Genomic DNA, 16,304 nt, shown 5'->3' with positions numbered 1-16,304 from the left:
CAGCATCAATTTTTGAATAATAATTCTGTCCTCAAGCTTTTATTTTTCAGACAAGCTAGCCATCCATCCACTCTACTGCATATCCTCAGCACGGATAATTATAATATATATAATATAATTAAACTATTTTATCACCTACACCCAAACAGATTTAGACTTCTATCTGCGGGATCAATCTTTTCAGTTGTTCTATTCCAACATCAGAAATTTGGGCAAATTGGATACGTGACCACGCAATTTTTAATTATTGTAGTTACTCGCGAAAGTTGACCCGAGCGAGGTTCTTTTTTACGATAACATCCAGATATGTTTCCTGACAATTTGATAAACCGCTGTTGTACCGCTCAAAGAAATGTAATTTATATTTGGAATGTATATGCCACAGTATCGTACGGGGGAATGATTTTCCTGGAGTGGAGGCCTCCCTTCCCTCCCCCCTTGTGCTTGACATCTAGCCAAAGCACAAGTCCTAAAATAGTTCCAACCTCTTCCTGCGAAAGAGCGAACGAGCGAGGACTTCGGAGCGTCGTGCATTTGTTGGCTTTGAAGAACTTCTTTCTCAATGGACGCGACGGAATTATGGAGGCTTCGTCGCAGGTAGACAACATGTTTTGTGCGTTGGAACTTTCTTTCCATTTTTACAATATCTGTGTTTTAGGGTTCGGTCCAAACAAAGGGGCTGATACCAAAGCATGGTAAGTATTTGACTCGGGGACAGATTTGTTCGAACGCAAGCGAGAAGAATAAGCAAGATGTGTCTACCAGAGGCTAATTCCACAGTCTACTTGGATTTCATGAAGAGTCACTGCTGCTACGATGCCATTCCAATTAGTTGTAAATTGATCATTTTTGATACCAAGCTACAAGTGAGTACTTGTTCATTTATTTAATTGCAAGCACCAGAAAATGTCAGTATACTGCATTTATTTGTCTTCAAGGTGCAAAAGGCCTTTTTTGCACTGGTGGCAAACAACTTGAGGGCGGCTCCTTTATGGGACAGCAAGTTGAAAAGATTTGTGGGTAAGGTGGTTAAAACAATTTTTAAAAATCTATATACATTGAATTAACTTGTTTTCTTCGCTCACAGGTATGCTGACTATTACAGATTTCATCAACATCATTCATTGCTACTACAAATCCCCTTTGGTGAGATTTGAAATCATTTTAATTAGTACTGAATAGTTCCTTCATTTTTGACTGAAAACATTTTAATTTGTTAAAAATGGAGAATATAATCAGATAAATAGCTTTTATTTCCAGGAATTAGCCTCATTTTTGGAAATTCCTTTTTTTTATATGGTAATAATGACATCATTTACACGATTAAATAACCACTTTCCAAGGTGCAGATGTATGAGCTGGAAAATCACAAGATTGAGACCTGGAGAGGTGAGTCATTGCAACACAAGCGGAAACAACATATCGCACCGGAGACCCATAAAAGTTTCTATTCATGATTTTATGTGTCCATTTGTTAAGATTGCTTTTGCTTCCTCTTGTTTAGATGTCTATTTAAAGTGCTCCTATCCATTTATGATTAGTGTTTCGCCAGATGCCAGGTGAGAAGATTGCTTAATGTTGAGATTCATCTCACTTTGCACCATGCCCGATAACGCTTTTCTCTTCTCCAAGTCTCTTCGATGCCATCTATTCCTTACTCAAACACAAGATCCACAGGCTGCCTGTCATCGAGCCAATATCCGGCAATGTTCTGCACATTCTTACGCACAAGAGGATACTAAAATTCCTCCATATATTTGTGAGCATCAGTGAATATTTCATCTTTAATATTTACCTCGTGATTTAATTGAGCTATGTTTCCAGGGAGATAAGGTTCCAAAGCCTGCGTTCGTTCAGAAGCAGGTTCAGGAGATTGGAATCGGAACGTTCCGGAATATTGCCACCGTTCAGCAAACAGCAACACTTTACGACGCTCTCGACATATTTGTGGACAGGAGGGTGTCGGCTCTTCCGGTGGTAGATGAAAACGGTATGTTTTTTGGTCTACTGTATATTTCAAATGATATGATGAAATATGCCAGGGAGTATTTATTTTTATTTTTTTTTAACCAGGCAAAGTGGTGGCACTCTACTCCCGATTTGATGTTATTGTAAGTACCGTATTTTCCGCACTATAAGGCGCACCGGATTATAAGGCGCACCTTCAATGAACGGCCCATTTTAAAACTTTGTCCGGATTATAAAGCGCATAGAATAAATAACTCAACCTTGCTCAAACGTTAATGCAATCACAATATAGTAACACTCGAAATAGTGAAAACAATAACAATAACGTTGCTCAAATGTTAATATCACACAACACACAAAAAATAAACACGTAAAGCTTACTTTAATAAATTAGTCCTCATCCACGAATCCATATTGGTCCATAGATAAGGCGCACCGGATTATAAGGCGCACTGTCGGCTTTTGAGAAAATTGGAGGTTTTTAGGTGCGCCTTATAGTGCGGAAAATACGGTACATCCAAGACGTTTCATCCCTGAAAAAGCAAAAGTCCTCTGCTACTTTCTGTTACACTCTGATTGTGCGTGCACTCCATGTTGCCGCACCGTCGGGCGGAAGAACCTGGCAGCCCAGAAGACGTACAACAATCTGGACGTGACCATGCTGGAAGCTGTCAATAGGCGCACGTGTTTCGTGGAGGGTGTTATCAAGTGCTATCCAGATGAAACCTTGGAGACCATCATAGACCGTATTGTCACAGCTGAGGTGGGTGTGTCCTTCCACTGCATGACGACTAGAAAACCATCTTTTTCTGCACGTGGCAGGTCCACCGCCTGGTGCTCGTGGACAGAGCTGATGTGGTGAGGGGCATCATCTCACTATCCGACCTCCTTCAGGCTATGGTCTTAACACCAGCGGGTATCGAGACCCTTTTATCCTAGCAGCATATTGTTTGTGGAGGATGCCACCTTCTTCCCAGGCAGGTAGGCCCATCCTCCCATCGTAAACTAGTGACTATCGAGTTGAAGCCTCAGGCATACACAAAGTGTCTGGATTTTCTTCTGAACATTTGATGTCTTTCAGAAATCAGTGTGAATGAGATGATGAATGCAGCTGCTGTGCAGTTGTTTCAAAACAACGTGTCTTCTTTTGACGACATCTAATCAATTTGATCAGTATGTGTTGCTCATGTTTTTTTTTTTTTATGTAAAAATGTACAGAATGAGTTCTTGCACTATGTTGGCTTCTTGTTCAACAGTTTTGTGCTGTCCTTTTATTTGAATGCAAAAAGGATAGCAGATCTTTTATATGTTCATTGAAAAATGAAAAAAAAAGAGGAAATACATAAATAACATTTTGTTACATCTAGTTCGGGAGTGTATGTCACCAATATCAAATCAGTTAATTCATGCCGAAATATATTTGTCCATAGGGTGGTAGACTTGGTTTTATCCAGATAGTAAACAAGGAATCACGTGACTTTTTACTCTAAATTACGCGTGCGCATGACGAGTCCTGTCTGCCAGGATTTTACCGGAAGTTTTTTTTATTTGAGATGGCTGTAATGTTTTTTCTTACACGATTTAATGAAGTTCTTTGATTGTCTCGACTTTGTTATTGCTGAGGGCTGATTCGCTCTCCTTTTATTGTTCTGATTAAAATGGACCTGTTTGGAAAATCTATAAAATAATCAATTTCATTATTTGTTGGCCTACGTTTTTCATTTTCTTTTTTTTTTTCAAAACTGCATTGTATTGATGTGATTTTTTTACGTTTGAAAATTAGAGCGGGTTATATTGCTGTTAAAAAACGAACATACAAAAGGGGGTTAAATTTCATTTTATTTTGAAGGTGCACTGAGAGGTTGTGTTTGTTTGCAATGTTTTACTTGACCCTGCTCTCGCCATACACCCCGTGATCTCCAAAACAACACAACAAAGTGGCGCAAAGAAACATGGCGAGCGCCGAGGAGTCACGAAGAAGCCCCTCCGTCACACCTTCTTCGGTAGGCCTGGAGTCCCTGTTTCCCAGCGGCACATCGGAGCACCCTTGCGGCGAAGGGAACCCGGAGCTCGAGCAACTGCGGGAGCTCCTTCAAGACTGGCTTTTGCCGTACGAGCCTGTGCTGCTGTGGCTTCAGCGGCTGCTGGTGTGGGAGAGGCCGCTGTACAGCATCTCGGTCGCGCTCACGCTAAACACGTTATTCTGGTAAGGCCTCATCGAGACTATCCAAGCCGAGACGACTGTCAACCTTGCTGGCTCCTTCATGTTGCAGAAATGTACGATTTTACCGTCAATGTATGAATATTAGGATAAGACGGCTAATCCGATCTTTAGCCGAATGCTAGCAGCACGCTTGTTTCAAGTGGCGACTCCACATCGATTCGTGAACTGCTTCGACATGAATCAAATCATCTGTCCCGATGCTCCATTTTATTGCTCTGTACGGGGTTTCAACTCGAAAATTGGGCCTTGTGTCACTGCGATGATGCTCAGGATACCTCTGTAAATAATCTCATGGAAGTTGTGTTGATTGTATGCCCTTCCCAGGCTCCTATCGTACACTTCCCTGCGCCCGCTCTTCCTATTGAGTGTCTCCCTCCTCGGGCTGATGCTGCTGGAGAGATGGAAGCCCAAATTCCTCAATGTCCCTAGTAAGAAAAAGTCTTCCTTTTGATTGAGTTCCAGCCTCAAAATGTCATGAACGTGGAAAACAACATTTAAATGCCAACCATATTTGTCCAGTAGGTGTAAAGTCACAGCAAAATAAGACTTGTATTTGCGTACGACATCTTGATCATTATTTAACTATAAATCAGTTTGTATCACAATTTGGCAGTAACGGATTACATTCAAGAATTATATTACCGTATTTTCCGCACTATAAGGCGCACCGGATTATAAAGCGCAGATTAATGGCAAATGCAATCACACTGTATTAATAAAATGCAACCAACATATCTCTTCAGGGTGTGTTAACAGTATCTTTACATGATACTTTTTCGATTTTGAATGAATGAATCTTTATTTTCATCAAATGTTACTTAACAGGTTTCAGTAGATAGCAAGTATCAAAATGGCCGCCCCTGAGATAGATAAATTAATTCCTATTCCACAAACCAAACATGAATCCCAACATATTATTACAAAGAAACTATTTTAATACTGTATTATTTTCAGTTGATATTATTTTATTGCAATTTAAACATCAACTTGTATTTTTCTTGTTATTCTAGTTCCACGGGTTGAGGTTTCTCCCGTTCAAAGGTATGCATATTATGCAGTTGGAAAGATTGTCATTGAATACCCTTATGTGTGTTTTCATGGAATAACAAAAAGCATTTAAAGCACCACCTGGAGAGAAAACAAATATTATTTTTGGTGTGTGTGTGCGCACAGCGAATCGATGAGCACAAAGCAGCGTTTGCTCAGCGTTCCTGAGCTCAGTCACCACCTAGCGGAAAGTTACCTGACGTGCTGCCTGTTCCTGCACGAGACTCTACAGTACAAACGACAGAATCACGGAAAGGTAAAAAACACTTTTCAGTTTCATTTGATTTTCTCAGAGACAGTCAGTCGCGTTATCTCTTCCATGCAATTTTATTTCTTAGTTCTGCGCCATGATGTGCAGCAGCTGTTTTGTACTGGCAGTTGTCGGACATTACGTGCCAGGAATCATGATCTTTTATATTTTAGGTGAGTCGACTTTTGTCTTTTGTGATGCCGTTGGATTTTCTAAGCCGGTCGCAGTTCTCATTTCCCCTCCATTTTGAATTCCTTCAGGTCTTAGTGTGATTTTGTGGCCACTTGTGGTGTACCACGAACTGATCCAACGGATGTACACCGGCCTGGAGCCCATTCTGATGAAACTGGACTACAGCATGAAGGGACAGACCGAGCACCGCAAGCACGACAAGAGGAGTGAGCGCCATTCTATTTTTGCCTGGTTGTGGCTTTTGTGTGTCTTAAAAATGACCTTTGGAAACGCTCCCCAGAGGTGAAGAAAGAGGCGGAGGAGGGTGACGAGCCACGAGCCGAAACGGAGAGCGAAAGTGAGGAGGAGCTCTCCTGTTTTGCCCCAACGGTATGGGCCTCCCTCCATCGGCTCCATAGTGTCAATCAAACGGCGGTGACTATTTTTCCAAAAAGCAACTAGCAACAAATCGAGAACAATTTTATTGTAGACTTACAACCAATCACAGCATTGGCATAAAATTCAAAATATCTGCCGATCCATCCTTATCACTGAGATGTTCCGTAACGTATCCCGCGGGAGATACGGTATGTATCAATTTATCACTGTGGTCGTCTTGCTCAGGTGGATGTCAAGACGACGGCCCTGGCGATGGCCATCACTGACTCGGAGTTGTCTGACGAGGAGGCTTCTATATTGGAGAGCGGCGGGTTCTCCGTGTCCAGAGCCACGACCCCCCAACTGACGGATGTCTCTGAAGGTAAACATTACTTGCGTCAAAGAGAATCTTGGAATTCCACCAGTGTAGAAATAGCTGGCCGGGTTCAAATCGGTCAATAGCGGTCTAATGACTTCTCTCGCATACGTTTGTTGGTAGACTCGAGGTGCGTTCAGTGACCGCTCACAAAATTGGACATCTCGTAATTACATGGAATAAAGCTCATTTAATGCAGCAAACAGGAATGACTCGTACGTTGAAGAGGTCACACGGAAACATTGAATCGTTTCTTTGATGCAACAAAATCAGAACAGTCGCAGGGACAGCTGCTCTGAGAAACTGGACATGTGAGGAACGTTTTCTTGGATCAGGTGGGGCTTAGCGGAGGAGAAATGAACAGGAATGATGGGAGAATGGGGAATGTGGCTCTTATGCGTGGCTTGTCAATTTGAAGGTTCTTGATATGGAGACAAAAACTAGGTTGGTTGCGGTGTGATCTTCTGGAAACACAGCAATGCCCTTAAATGATCATGACTTGTCACCTCTGTTCAGACCTGGATCAGCAGAGTTTACACAGTGACCCAGAAGAGTCCTATCTTCGAGATCTGCCCGAGTTTCCCTCTGTCGAAGAGTTTCCGTCCTTGGAGCACAACCTCCTCCGCTTTCCGTTACAAGGCTCGGGCCAAGGTGAAAGGTCGCAGGCGAGCGCCCCCGCCGAGGCTGAAGCCTTGAGCCCCGCCAGCCTCCTCATCCAGCACCTGGCATCCCCGCTGCACTTTGTGAACACTCACTTCAACGGCCACGGGAGACCACCTGGAGGTGACGTGGCCACAGGGGAAGGAGCGTCGGGTCAGGGAGGAGAGGAGAAGGGCGCTGCCGTTAACCAGGGTGCACATCGCTCACTCGAGGCCCTAAGTGAGCAAATTGTGAGCACAGCCATCTCCACTGTGGTGCAGAACACTTTGTCAGCGCTGCTACGCTCCAGTGAGGCCAGCGAGGAGCCCCTCCTGGCTGAGTTCCTCCCTCATGAATCCCCCCCAGGCATTATGGAGACCTTCGCCCAACCCACTGACGCCACTACCCCCGCGACGGTACCCGACGAGGACTTGGAGACGATAACCACAGAGAGCGCCACCGGTGATGACGTACGCGACGATACACTGGTTGCTACCGAGGAAGAGGATTTTGAGCTTCTGGACCAAAGTGAACTCGAGCAAGCGGATGAGGAGCTGGACTTTAGCCCTGAAAGACTGTTGGTAGGGGAAGCCTCAGGACCTCCGCAGCATCAGTCATAGCTTCCTGTTTGGCCCCTCCCCCCCCCCCCCCCCTGTCTAATCCAATGTGTTTTGCTTTTAATGTGTCCATGACAATAACATCATACACACCAGCACATCCAAAAAGGTTCATCAATTTGTCCGTGCCTGACGGCAGCATGAGCTGTCAGCATTTCCCATCTGGCATCTCCGCGGTGAAATTGCTTTGTAAGCAAATGCCCCCCTTCCCCCCCCCCCCTCGTTGAGTAAACCTGCTGTCAGAAGCAGATGTCTGTCCAGATGTTCTTACAGAGATTAGGACTACAATGCAGTGAGTATGCCCTGGAAATTATTTCAATTAACTATTAGATTGGGAATTCAGATTTTGACTGGTGACAAAGTTTTCATTGGGCACATTGAGTGGCTTTCACTTGTTGCCTGGAAACAGAAACTTTGTGTTGGAAAAAATTTCTACCCGCACAAGTAAGTGAATTTAAGTAGCTTTGCTCGGCAGGTCAAATCTCAGTTGATGAAAATTCTCATTACTACAAGTTCTAGTCATTCATATTCACCAACTCACCACGACGAGTACATTGCATGCCACGCATTACACATGTACTAACCATGTTCCATTGTCAGGTTCAAAGGTCAAAAGGTTTTTGCATTTAACCACTCAGCATCCAAATCTCAAATTTGCTCTCAGCGTTGTGTTCATTTTCCAGACTTGTCCTTGTGAACTGTATTTGTACTAACTTCCCAGTCTACCAGCCTCCCTGTGTATATTGTAGAAATGATATATATATTAAAAAAAAAAAAAAAAAAACGGAATTTGTATACAGTATTCCGCAATATTCTGCATGTAAAACAACACTGCTGCACAATCTTGTGGTGGGGGGGGGGGGGGGGGAAATACATGTGAATGTTTCAGGTAAAAGTCCATTTCTTTAAATTGATCGAATGAGAGGAATACATTTTCAATACAAGCCAACTGTCAACGAAAAAAAAATGGTAACATATTAGCAGACTAATTTGTGTTTGGTGGTAGTGTGCTTACAAGATTGCTAAAAAAAGAAATCTATTTTCTAAGCTCTGGTTTTTCCATAAACTAATCAGTTTGGTCTTTTACATCTTGAGACTATCAAAAGCAAAATATACGTTTGGCCAGGCAAGGATTTTTATTGTATTGTCACGTGAGAGAATAAAAGAACAAACTGAAAAGCATGATGCTCTAAAATGTATTTGTTGAGCAAGCATTTCATTCACCTGTTGTGGCATCGGACATCTTTTCCCTGTGAAGGAAATTTATTTTACATTATTAGGAATGTTGATGTTAGGGGGGGTGCTGTTTTTTAAGAAGCACAAAAAAAAATTCCTTGCCTGAGTTTACTTGCAGAAAGATCAAGTCTCTGCTTCAGATCATCTCCAACAGACACGTCGGACGCTACTGACCAGTGGCCATCTTTGAAGGTCACTGGCACTGATAGGACCACGTCGCCGGGGATGTCGGAATGGTCTGCAAGTTGCCCCAAAAGTTAATGAAGTGAGCAAACTATAGCCCCCTACTTTTTTAAGTTTCACCTGTGCACAAGACCCCCACAGAGAACACCTGACTGGGAGTAGAGGTCCTGTTCCATGCCTTTAGGACAGTGAGGATCCCGTTGGCAGTTGACATGTCTGCTCCGTGGCAGGTCTTTGAGACGACAGCTGCCTGCTGACCACGCACAATGTCTTGGAAATCGTTGTCAAGCCATTCCCTAGAAAAAGAAAATGTAAATAGTATAGAAAGTGCGTTATGTAATTTGTTGATCATTGTTGCCCACCCTGGCCAATGGGAAAGAGCAGTTTAATGCCACTGCAAATGACAAGTGCATCAATAAAAAAAAAAGTTATTTCATGACTGGAGTTTGTTTTGGGTTCATCTGAAGAGATTTCAAATAATCTGTCAATACAGAAAAAAATTGTGTTAATGCAAACACAAATTTATTCTGTCAAATGGCACCGAGTTCACTTTTGTCTTTTTTTCTCTCCGATGACATCTTAATTAAATGTACGATTGAATAAGTTCTATTTCAATTTTTAGGGGGTAAGTTTTTGTTGATATCTTCATTGTAAATGTTAAAAAAAAAAAATCACATTTTTAAGTGTAACTCCACTTTGAAGTTAAACATAACAGCCCTGTTACGAAAACTTTTCTAGCCATCTCGAGCAGGGTTCTCAAACCTGCAGTCTGGGGGCCATTTCTTACCATTAAAATTTCATGTTATGTTCTTTGCTCTCTCAATCAGTGTGAGTCTCTGCGTTTAATCACTTATGGGCTACCTTAACTCATGGCAAAATGTAATTCTCAAAAAAAAAAAAAAAAACATACCCCAGTCTAGTCATATTCTTGTCAAAACCTGCCGCAAAATAAATACAAAAAAGATTTACAATATAAAGTAAATCCAGAAATAAATTAAAAAAAAAACATACAAACACAATTAACTATTAATTTAACGTTTGGATTTTTTTTTTTTTATGTATGTATGTTTTGTGCTTACTGACCTGTCGTAGATAATCTCCAGCACTGGGTGAAAAAAGAAAGGGGGCCCTTTGATTGGTCCGTCATAATTAAAAACCTTTGCCCTCTGGAGATCTACGTAGAAGATGTCTCCAACATCTCCCCAAACAATGATGTCTGTCACCTCTAAGCGCAGAACACGGCAAAGTTGCTAGCAATATTGATGAGTGAGCACATTAAAACGAAAATACTTTAATTACCTGAAGTCCTCACTTTGAGCTTTTTAGCGATGGCAGCTCTAGCTTCATTCTCCAACTGAGTTGCAACAGCGACGAAGCGACGGCTGTCAATTGAGCAGGCTTTCAGTAGAAAGGAACATCTGAGGTTCAGAAGCTTGCGGCCCGACACGATCACCTTCACGTCCTTTTTGGCCCTTGTGTCAATCAATCGTCCATATTCAGTGTACAGGTCTGCCACTGCTTTTATTTTCTGTCCTTGCTGCACATCTTCTGTATCATTGTCTTCAGACAAGCAGTCATCCAGCAGGAGGATGATCTCCGCTTTGTGGAAAGCTTCTTCCAGATCAGTGTGAATGGTCACCTGAAGCCAGATAGCTGCTTTTATTGGTGAGGTCACAAAAAATGAATTAATTATATTCAAATGATCTGCCTGATGAAGCAAAGGCATCGCCAGATCTTCTGTCTCCATCTTCAGCGATTGTAGTTCTTCTTCATTGCCTTTCAGATCCAAAAGATGGAGGCTGATGGCAGAGGCTTGGGACAAGCCCTCAGCAGAGAGCAGACTGGGGATCAGCATATTGCACGTTGGGTTCAGAGCGCTGGCAAAGCACAAAGCAGGTCGAGTCATCGTAAGTTAGACGCACCAAATTATTTCTTGTGGAAACTTTTTGAGTTTCTTCACCTGCTGATCCATATGTGGAGGGGTTGGATGAGACTGGCATGATACTGCGCCTCCTTAATGAGACTGATCTTGGTTTCAAGGTTTTCTTGAGCAATACTTTCCATCAATTCTTCAGCCATGTCTGATGTGATGTTGTAGTAGTTCTGATATGAAGGTACATGGCCACGTATATTACAAACATGCTCTACGACGTGACAAGTTAAATAGAAGGCCAACCTGACAGTGCTCCAGAAAGTCATTGAAGCCACCTAAGAACATCCCTTTGCCTCCTTGATGCACCAATTCTCTCCACACCAGCGGGGACTCTTCGTGTTTCCAGTCATTTCTTTTGCATGTGTCTTGTAGCCAGTCCTGGAGACCAGCGAGTTATTAACGAGATGCCCAAAACTCAATATTCAATATGAATAGTGACCAAGGTTACCGTCCATTCATCTGGAAGGATTGAGATCTTGTGAATTTGGAAATTTGGCAAAGAACGCTGCAATCTGTCAGCCAAAAGTTCCGCTTTGGCATAATATGGACAGTCCGTTTGGCCTGTTGGAAAACATCAAATTTGATCTACGTGTTCATGAGATTACATCGGATTTTATAAAAAAAATATTAGAGGGGAATTAATACACTTCTGCACACTATGATTCTGCTGTGGTTCACCCTGACTTTGAAAAATAACTAACAATTTGAAGATCATGGTGCTCCTATAACATTATTATTATTATTATTATTATTATTATTATTATTATTATTATTATTATTATTATTATTATTATTTAAAAGTTGGACTTGCACATGAAGAGCTCAATTATATATTAACTATTTTATTTGAAGTTTTGAGGTTGCTGACCCCTAGTGGACATGAAATGTCAGTAAAATATATGAACGTCAGCGGTTGAAACTTGCAAGCTACATTCGTAAACTTACCAGCCAGTACAAACTTTGCCATTTTATGAGAAGACTCTGGTTGCAGGGTCTTAACGACGAAATGGCGGAGCAACGTTGAGCATAACGGAATGATTTCCAAAGCTCTTTGTTTTCGATTGTGCTCCGAGTTGCTAGGTAACACAACGTTCAACAGCGTAAGAGTCCGACCGAAACGACACAGAAAAAAAGAAAAATATACATTTACGTTAAGACAGAGAAAGTGGATTTATAGTGAATTTAAAATTTTATAATTAATTAATTATATGTTATTTGCAATGAAAATGTTTTTTTAGGTTGCTACAAATATATATATTTTTTTGTTACGTTTGGGCAGCAACTTATCATGTTTCTAGAGGGGCTGCTTAAAGTGGTGCACACACCTCGATGCGCCATATGCGAATGCAAGTTGTAAAAATAACAAGTAAAACAACATTAAGGGCATTGACAGTTTTCTCGCTTAAATAATTATTTATTTAATTTATATTAATATAACTTTGAGCGTAATGCAGTTTGATGGTGGACTGAGCGTGTTGGTTCGTTTTTGACCTTGCGTTAATTTTAAGACCTTCCGACATTAATTAGCCCGACAAAATATGTAATCATTAGTTAAAGAGTCTTCATTTATTTGAACGCATCTTGGTGAAGAATGTCACTGTGGTTTACACAAGTCGTCGTGAGATGTTCTCTGCGCTCCTGCATCTATTCGGTCAAATACTGCAGCTCCACAGTAGCAGGCAAGAACTCATGTTCTTCCAAACAACAATTATCACATATTTATGGCACGAGACAAATCCATTCGTGGCGGGCTACTAGTTTCAAGAATCCCGTGAGGTTCTATTCGCTGGATGCCAGTTTGGAACCAGAGAAGGTTGTCTCTCCCTCTGTGGAGGGGTCTTTGGTTCTGGATGAGATCCAGCATCCCACCGACCAGAGACAGGGAAGGTCCATTTTCTTTAAACTCCTACAGCAATGCAGCTCCCCATCAGATGTGCTTGACCTCAGCCAAAAATATGCGGCCACCCCTCGTCAAATCAGCAACTGCTTGACATATATGTGGTCCAGCATCAAGAAGATGTCAGATGAGCAGCGGCGTTGTGAGGTGCAGCTGATGTTTGAGCATTCTGCATTTGAACAACTGCTGGGAAACGCCATGACCAATGTGGGCTCCATGCAAAATGAAGACTTGGCTTACTCTCTTCTGGCTATGGTGAATTTAGGTGTGCCCCAAAGGAGCCGTGTGGTCCAGCTGTATCTCCGTGCTTGCCAGGTAAATACACCTGATGCAAATGATTGATTTTTTTTTTTTCTATTTAATATTTTTTTTTTCTCACTGACAGGAGAAGTTGAATGGCTTTGATGAGAAGAGTTTGTCCATTTTAGCCTCCTGTCTGGAAAATATGGAGAGCACCCCCAATGCTGTTGCACTGAAACAGGGTTTGAGGTAAAAAAAAAAAAGTTTTCCCAATCATGCCGCATAGTAAATTATTTTTTGTTGTTTGCTGTTCCAGGTCGGCAGTTGAAGCGCTCCTTCCCAGGATAAAGAATATCGTGGCGCTCCAAACTGTGATGCGTCTCTTGGGTAAAGATATGCCGCTAGACCTCAAACGGAAACTTGAGGTACGTTCCCCTGTTCTAAGATCCAAAACTAAACTAGAAAAAAAAAAGATGTATTGAAGTGATTTCTTGATCGAACAGGTCTGGCTGTACTCATGCGATCGACTAAAAGGAATTCCTAATTTCTGCTTCATTCATTCATTCTTCATTGACCCGAATCATTTCAACTTTCAGCGAAAGGCTTTCTCAATGACAGAGCAGTTCACCGTTCCCAATACACATCACATGATCTCCACCATGGCCAAAATGGGCTTCTATTCCAAACCACTGCTGGATTTCTGCAGTCAGAGAATTACAGGTATGATGACAATAATCGATCAAACTTCTGGCTTTGGATCAACTCGCTATCGTTGCTCTGGATCTGCGCAGAAAATCTCCACGGAGTCCCGTTTAACCGACTGTTAAAAGTGCTGCTTTCGTGCCGGGAGCTTCGCTACAGAGATTTGACCCTGCTCACCGGCATCTCCGACTACATTGCCTCCACGATAGACATATGGAGCCAAAAGGAGGTAAAGCCCTTCTAGATGATTCATGGCATTATTATCAGTCTAACTTTCTCACTTCACTCCAGGTTGTCCTCTTCCTGTCGATGTTTGAGAACCTCGCCTTTTGTCCCGCCTCGTTGATGGCAGCATTTGCCCAAAGAGTCATCGCCAACCCAGACACTCTGACGCTTAAAGACCTTCTGTGTGTCCTCAAGGTGTACTCGTCCCTCAACTATTGCTTGCAGCTGGACAGAGAGCAGTATGTTCTTTTGGATTTCTCAGCCAATTGGTGCAACCAGCTGATGTTCTGGTGTTGCTCTAGGTTTCTGCAGAGCCTCAGCAAGACTCTGGACTTTTACCTGCACAGCATGTCAAGTTCCCAACTGTTAAAGGCTTGTTATTGTCTCTGCCTTCTTGGCCACTTCCCATTCGCACCTCTGGAGAAACTCCTACAGGGTGCCACCAACTTGGAGGTGCTGAGGAGAGAAGGTCTGGACCGCACTTGTTAAATAAGAATATTACCCTTTCTTATTCATCTGAATTGTCTTCACAGCAGCGACGTACGTCAAGAAACAGGAGCAAATGTTTCAGACGCTCCACCTGTGCCTCCATCTTGACCAGCCTGTCCTCCCGAAGCCACTAAGTGTTCCTGCAACCATGCTGGGAGAAGGAACATCCATCGTTTCGTCGGTCAATCCGAGTCTCTCGCAGCTCCTGCGAAATTTCTTGGCTGACCAAGCTGATGTAGTGCTTCAAGAAATGGTGACGGTGGAGAACGTCTACTTCATAGGTAATAAAAGATGCGCTATTATGATCGATATTTTCTCTTATGATAAATCGTATAACCACTGAAAGAAAGTACCTGCTTTAAATATTCTTCAGTTTCAAATAACAGTTTTTTTTTTATTTATTTGATTTTTAGATGCCGTGATAAGCAAAGCCGTGGCAAAGCAAACCTTAAGTGAAGAAACGCAACTCCAAAGGTAAGATCTGTCAATGGAGTTCCCCACACCGTCCGTAATTTTTAGGAACGCCAGGTGGATCTCAATTTCGTAATGTTCTGGTGACTCCCCTTCTTGAAAAAAAAAACAACCCTTAAGCTACAGAAGCTTCTTGTCACTGTTGCAGAATGGCAGTTCTTTGTCCGGCTCCTTCAGCTTTCTGCTTCGGTACGTCTCAACCCCGAGGTCCGCTGGCCGTCAAGCTTCGCCATCTTAAGCTTTTAGGCTATATTCCAATTACGGTAAGAGTTTTTTCTGTTTCCGAATCACAATCAGATCCTTCACTCAAATATGCGATTCTACTTAATGATCCCATTGTCTTCACTCGCCAGATAACGGAACAAGTGCTGAAGTCTGAAGAGAAGGCAACACAACTCCTAACACAAGAAATCTTTCCGGAAAGGACAATCAGCACCTAATGATCCGTCCCGTCATCACAGAGGTTGAATGTTTGAAACCACAAACCAGAAGACCTGCATGAGCGCATTTGTACAAAGCCCAATATCGGTGAGGAATGGAGAAAATACACATGAAATGACCAAGCTGTTCCCAAATGCTTATTGAGTATCGTTAAAAAGAAAGGTGATGTAACACAGTGACTCCTGCCCCAGCTTTTTGTTTTGTTTTGGGAAAGTCACTTGCTAAGGAAAAGGTTGTCAGGATTCTGACTTTTGCAACTTCACACATTACATGAGATAGGTGAATAAGTAAAAGTTCACATTTCACTTTAGTACTGGTAGCCGAAACACGCAAAGGCTTTTTGATTTGGTGTCTTCTCTCGATTGAGAAGCCTCAAATTAATCATATTTTACGTGTACCATTTTATATTCACCAATATAAATTTGGAAAGGTAAAACTTTGTGTCTTTCCAAAATAACTAATATATAAAAAGATGGCTACATGAACTTTGCTAACTTGTTGTACTTCGATGAGCCACTAGGTGGCAACACAGCCTTGTGTTCTGAGAGACCTGTTGACATTCATTGCAACAAACCAGGAAAAAGGGAAATTTTGTTAAAATTAATGCCATCCATTCATTTCCTATACCATTGTTTAAGTTGCATTTCATTTAGAAGGAGGAGTGGATAGTATTAAGTTTGCAATATTAATGGGATCGACGCGGTTAATAAACAATCAAGCTGACTTTGACTTTGATACGCGTCACTATTGATCAAATCATATTGCGAGGCATTCAATCCTGAAAATGCACGATCCAGGGGAAGTTTATGAAATGTAT

General features: G+C 42.1%; 4 protein-coding genes across 10 annotated transcripts; 3 read left to right on the top strand and 1 right to left on the bottom strand.

Moving 5' to 3' along the window:
- Window positions 1–141: 141 nt before the first annotated feature.
- prkag3a (protein kinase, AMP-activated, gamma 3a non-catalytic subunit) lies at window positions 142–3,668 on the top strand. Of its 4 annotated transcripts, XM_049753961.1 has the most exons (13): window positions 142–597; window positions 659–695; window positions 766–866; window positions 939–1,020; window positions 1,088–1,146; window positions 1,344–1,389; window positions 1,505–1,559; window positions 1,633–1,759; window positions 1,825–1,990; window positions 2,074–2,111; window positions 2,585–2,731; window positions 2,791–2,949; window positions 3,050–3,668. In XM_049753961.1, exons 1-12 carry the CDS (start codon window positions 307–309, stop codon window positions 2,905–2,907), a joined length of 1,266 nt encoding a protein of 421 aa, XP_049609918.1. In that variant the 5' UTR covers window positions 142–306; the 3' UTR covers window positions 2,908–2,949; window positions 3,050–3,668. The 4 variants fall into 4 exon arrangements, 3 of the variants coding, with proteins under 3 accessions (XP_049609918.1, XP_049609919.1, XP_049609917.1); XM_049753962.1 differs by having other exon boundaries at window positions 1,350–1,389; window positions 2,791–3,668; XM_049753960.1 differs by having other exon boundaries at window positions 2,791–3,668.
- A 184-nt stretch (window positions 3,669–3,852) lies between these two features.
- retreg2 (reticulophagy regulator family member 2) lies at window positions 3,853–8,852 on the top strand. Its single transcript, XM_049753956.1, has 9 exons — window positions 3,853–4,174; window positions 4,517–4,620; window positions 5,203–5,233; window positions 5,366–5,495; window positions 5,578–5,662; window positions 5,750–5,887; window positions 5,962–6,050; window positions 6,285–6,420; window positions 6,931–8,852. Exons 1-9 carry the CDS (start codon window positions 3,921–3,923, stop codon window positions 7,671–7,673), a joined length of 1,710 nt encoding a protein of 569 aa, XP_049609913.1. The 5' UTR covers window positions 3,853–3,920; the 3' UTR covers window positions 7,674–8,852.
- Window positions 8,768–12,128, bottom strand: mdh1b (malate dehydrogenase 1B, NAD (soluble)). Of its 2 annotated transcripts, XM_049753958.2 has the most exons (10): window positions 11,968–12,128; window positions 11,471–11,583; window positions 11,266–11,400; window positions 11,050–11,192; window positions 10,798–10,966; window positions 10,389–10,728; window positions 10,173–10,314; window positions 9,210–9,385; window positions 9,009–9,144; window positions 8,768–8,920 (listed from the first exon to the last, which is right to left on the bottom strand). In XM_049753958.2, exons 1-10 carry the CDS (start codon window positions 11,987–11,989, stop codon window positions 8,887–8,889), a joined length of 1,410 nt encoding a protein of 469 aa, XP_049609915.1. In that variant the 5' UTR covers window positions 11,990–12,128; the 3' UTR covers window positions 8,768–8,886. The 2 variants fall into 2 exon arrangements, with proteins under 2 accessions (XP_049609915.1, XP_049609914.1); XM_049753957.2 differs by having other exon boundaries at window positions 10,389–10,966.
- A 193-nt stretch (window positions 12,129–12,321) lies between these two features.
- On the top strand, window positions 12,322–15,972 carry fastkd2 (FAST kinase domains 2). Of its 3 annotated transcripts, XR_007488412.2 has the most exons (12): window positions 12,323–13,234; window positions 13,305–13,408; window positions 13,476–13,584; window positions 13,756–13,879; window positions 13,951–14,090; window positions 14,153–14,325; window positions 14,389–14,555; window positions 14,620–14,856; window positions 14,989–15,049; window positions 15,195–15,309; window positions 15,400–15,540; window positions 15,880–15,972. XR_007488412.2 is itself a non-coding variant. In XM_049753955.2 (11 exons), the coding sequence occupies exons 1-11, from the start codon at window positions 12,614–12,616 to the stop codon at window positions 15,484–15,486; spliced, it is 1,935 nt and encodes a 644-aa protein (XP_049609912.1). In that variant the 5' UTR covers window positions 12,322–12,613; the 3' UTR covers window positions 15,487–15,609. The 3 variants fall into 3 exon arrangements, 2 of the variants coding, with proteins under 2 accessions (XP_049609912.1, XP_049609911.1); XM_049753955.2 differs by lacking the exon at window positions 15,880–15,972 and having other exon boundaries at window positions 12,322–13,234; window positions 14,623–14,856; window positions 15,400–15,609; XM_049753954.2 differs by lacking the exon at window positions 15,880–15,972 and having other exon boundaries at window positions 15,400–15,609.
- The last annotated feature ends 332 nt before the right edge of the window (window positions 15,973–16,304 follow it).

This window comes from Syngnathus scovelli, chromosome 2, assembly GCF_024217435.2.
Source record: "Syngnathus scovelli strain Florida chromosome 2, RoL_Ssco_1.2, whole genome shotgun sequence".
Taxonomy (NCBI): domain Eukaryota; kingdom Metazoa; phylum Chordata; class Actinopteri; order Syngnathiformes; family Syngnathidae; genus Syngnathus; species Syngnathus scovelli.
The sequence above is the reverse complement of the archived record's forward strand: the minus strand, read 5'-3'. Positions and strand labels throughout refer to the sequence as shown.

Coding starts and splice junctions, on each gene's coding strand:
- mdh1b (XM_049753957.2), bottom strand. CDS start 11,989: ATGGCAAAGTTTGTACTGGCTG. Junction 11,401..11,470: donor TCCTTCCAGATGAATGGACG/GTAACCTTGGTC, acceptor GCTGGTCTCCAG/GACTGGCTACAAGACACATG. Junction 9,145..9,209: donor TGTGGGGGTCTTGTGCACAG/GTGAAACTTAAA, acceptor GGCAACTTGCAG/ACCATTCCGACATCCCCGGC.
- prkag3a (XM_049753961.1), top strand. CDS start 307: ATGTTTCCTGACAATTTGATAAACCGCTGTTGTACCGCTCAAAGAAAT. Junction 2,112..2,584: donor ACTCCCGATTTGATGTTATT/GTAAGTACCGTA, acceptor GTCGGGCGGAAG/AACCTGGCAGCCCAGAAGAC. Junction 2,732..2,790: donor ACCGTATTGTCACAGCTGAG/GTGGGTGTGTCC, acceptor TGCACGTGGCAG/GTCCACCGCCTGGTGCTCGT.
- retreg2 (XM_049753956.1), top strand. CDS start 3,921: ATGGCGAGCGCCGAGGAGTCACGAAGAAGCCCCTCCGTCACACCTTCT. Junction 5,663..5,749: donor CATGATCTTTTATATTTTAG/GTGAGTCGACTT, acceptor GAATTCCTTCAG/GTCTTAGTGTGATTTTGTGG. Junction 6,421..6,930: donor ACTGACGGATGTCTCTGAAG/GTAAACATTACT, acceptor ACCTCTGTTCAG/ACCTGGATCAGCAGAGTTTA.
- fastkd2 (XM_049753954.2), top strand. CDS start 12,614: ATGTCACTGTGGTTTACACAAGTCGTCGTGAGATGTTCTCTGCGCTCC. Junction 13,585..13,755: donor ACCTCAAACGGAAACTTGAG/GTACGTTCCCCT, acceptor TTCAACTTTCAG/CGAAAGGCTTTCTCAATGAC. Junction 14,556..14,619: donor GGAGGTGCTGAGGAGAGAAG/GTCTGGACCGCA, acceptor TTGTCTTCACAG/CAGCGACGTACGTCAAGAAA.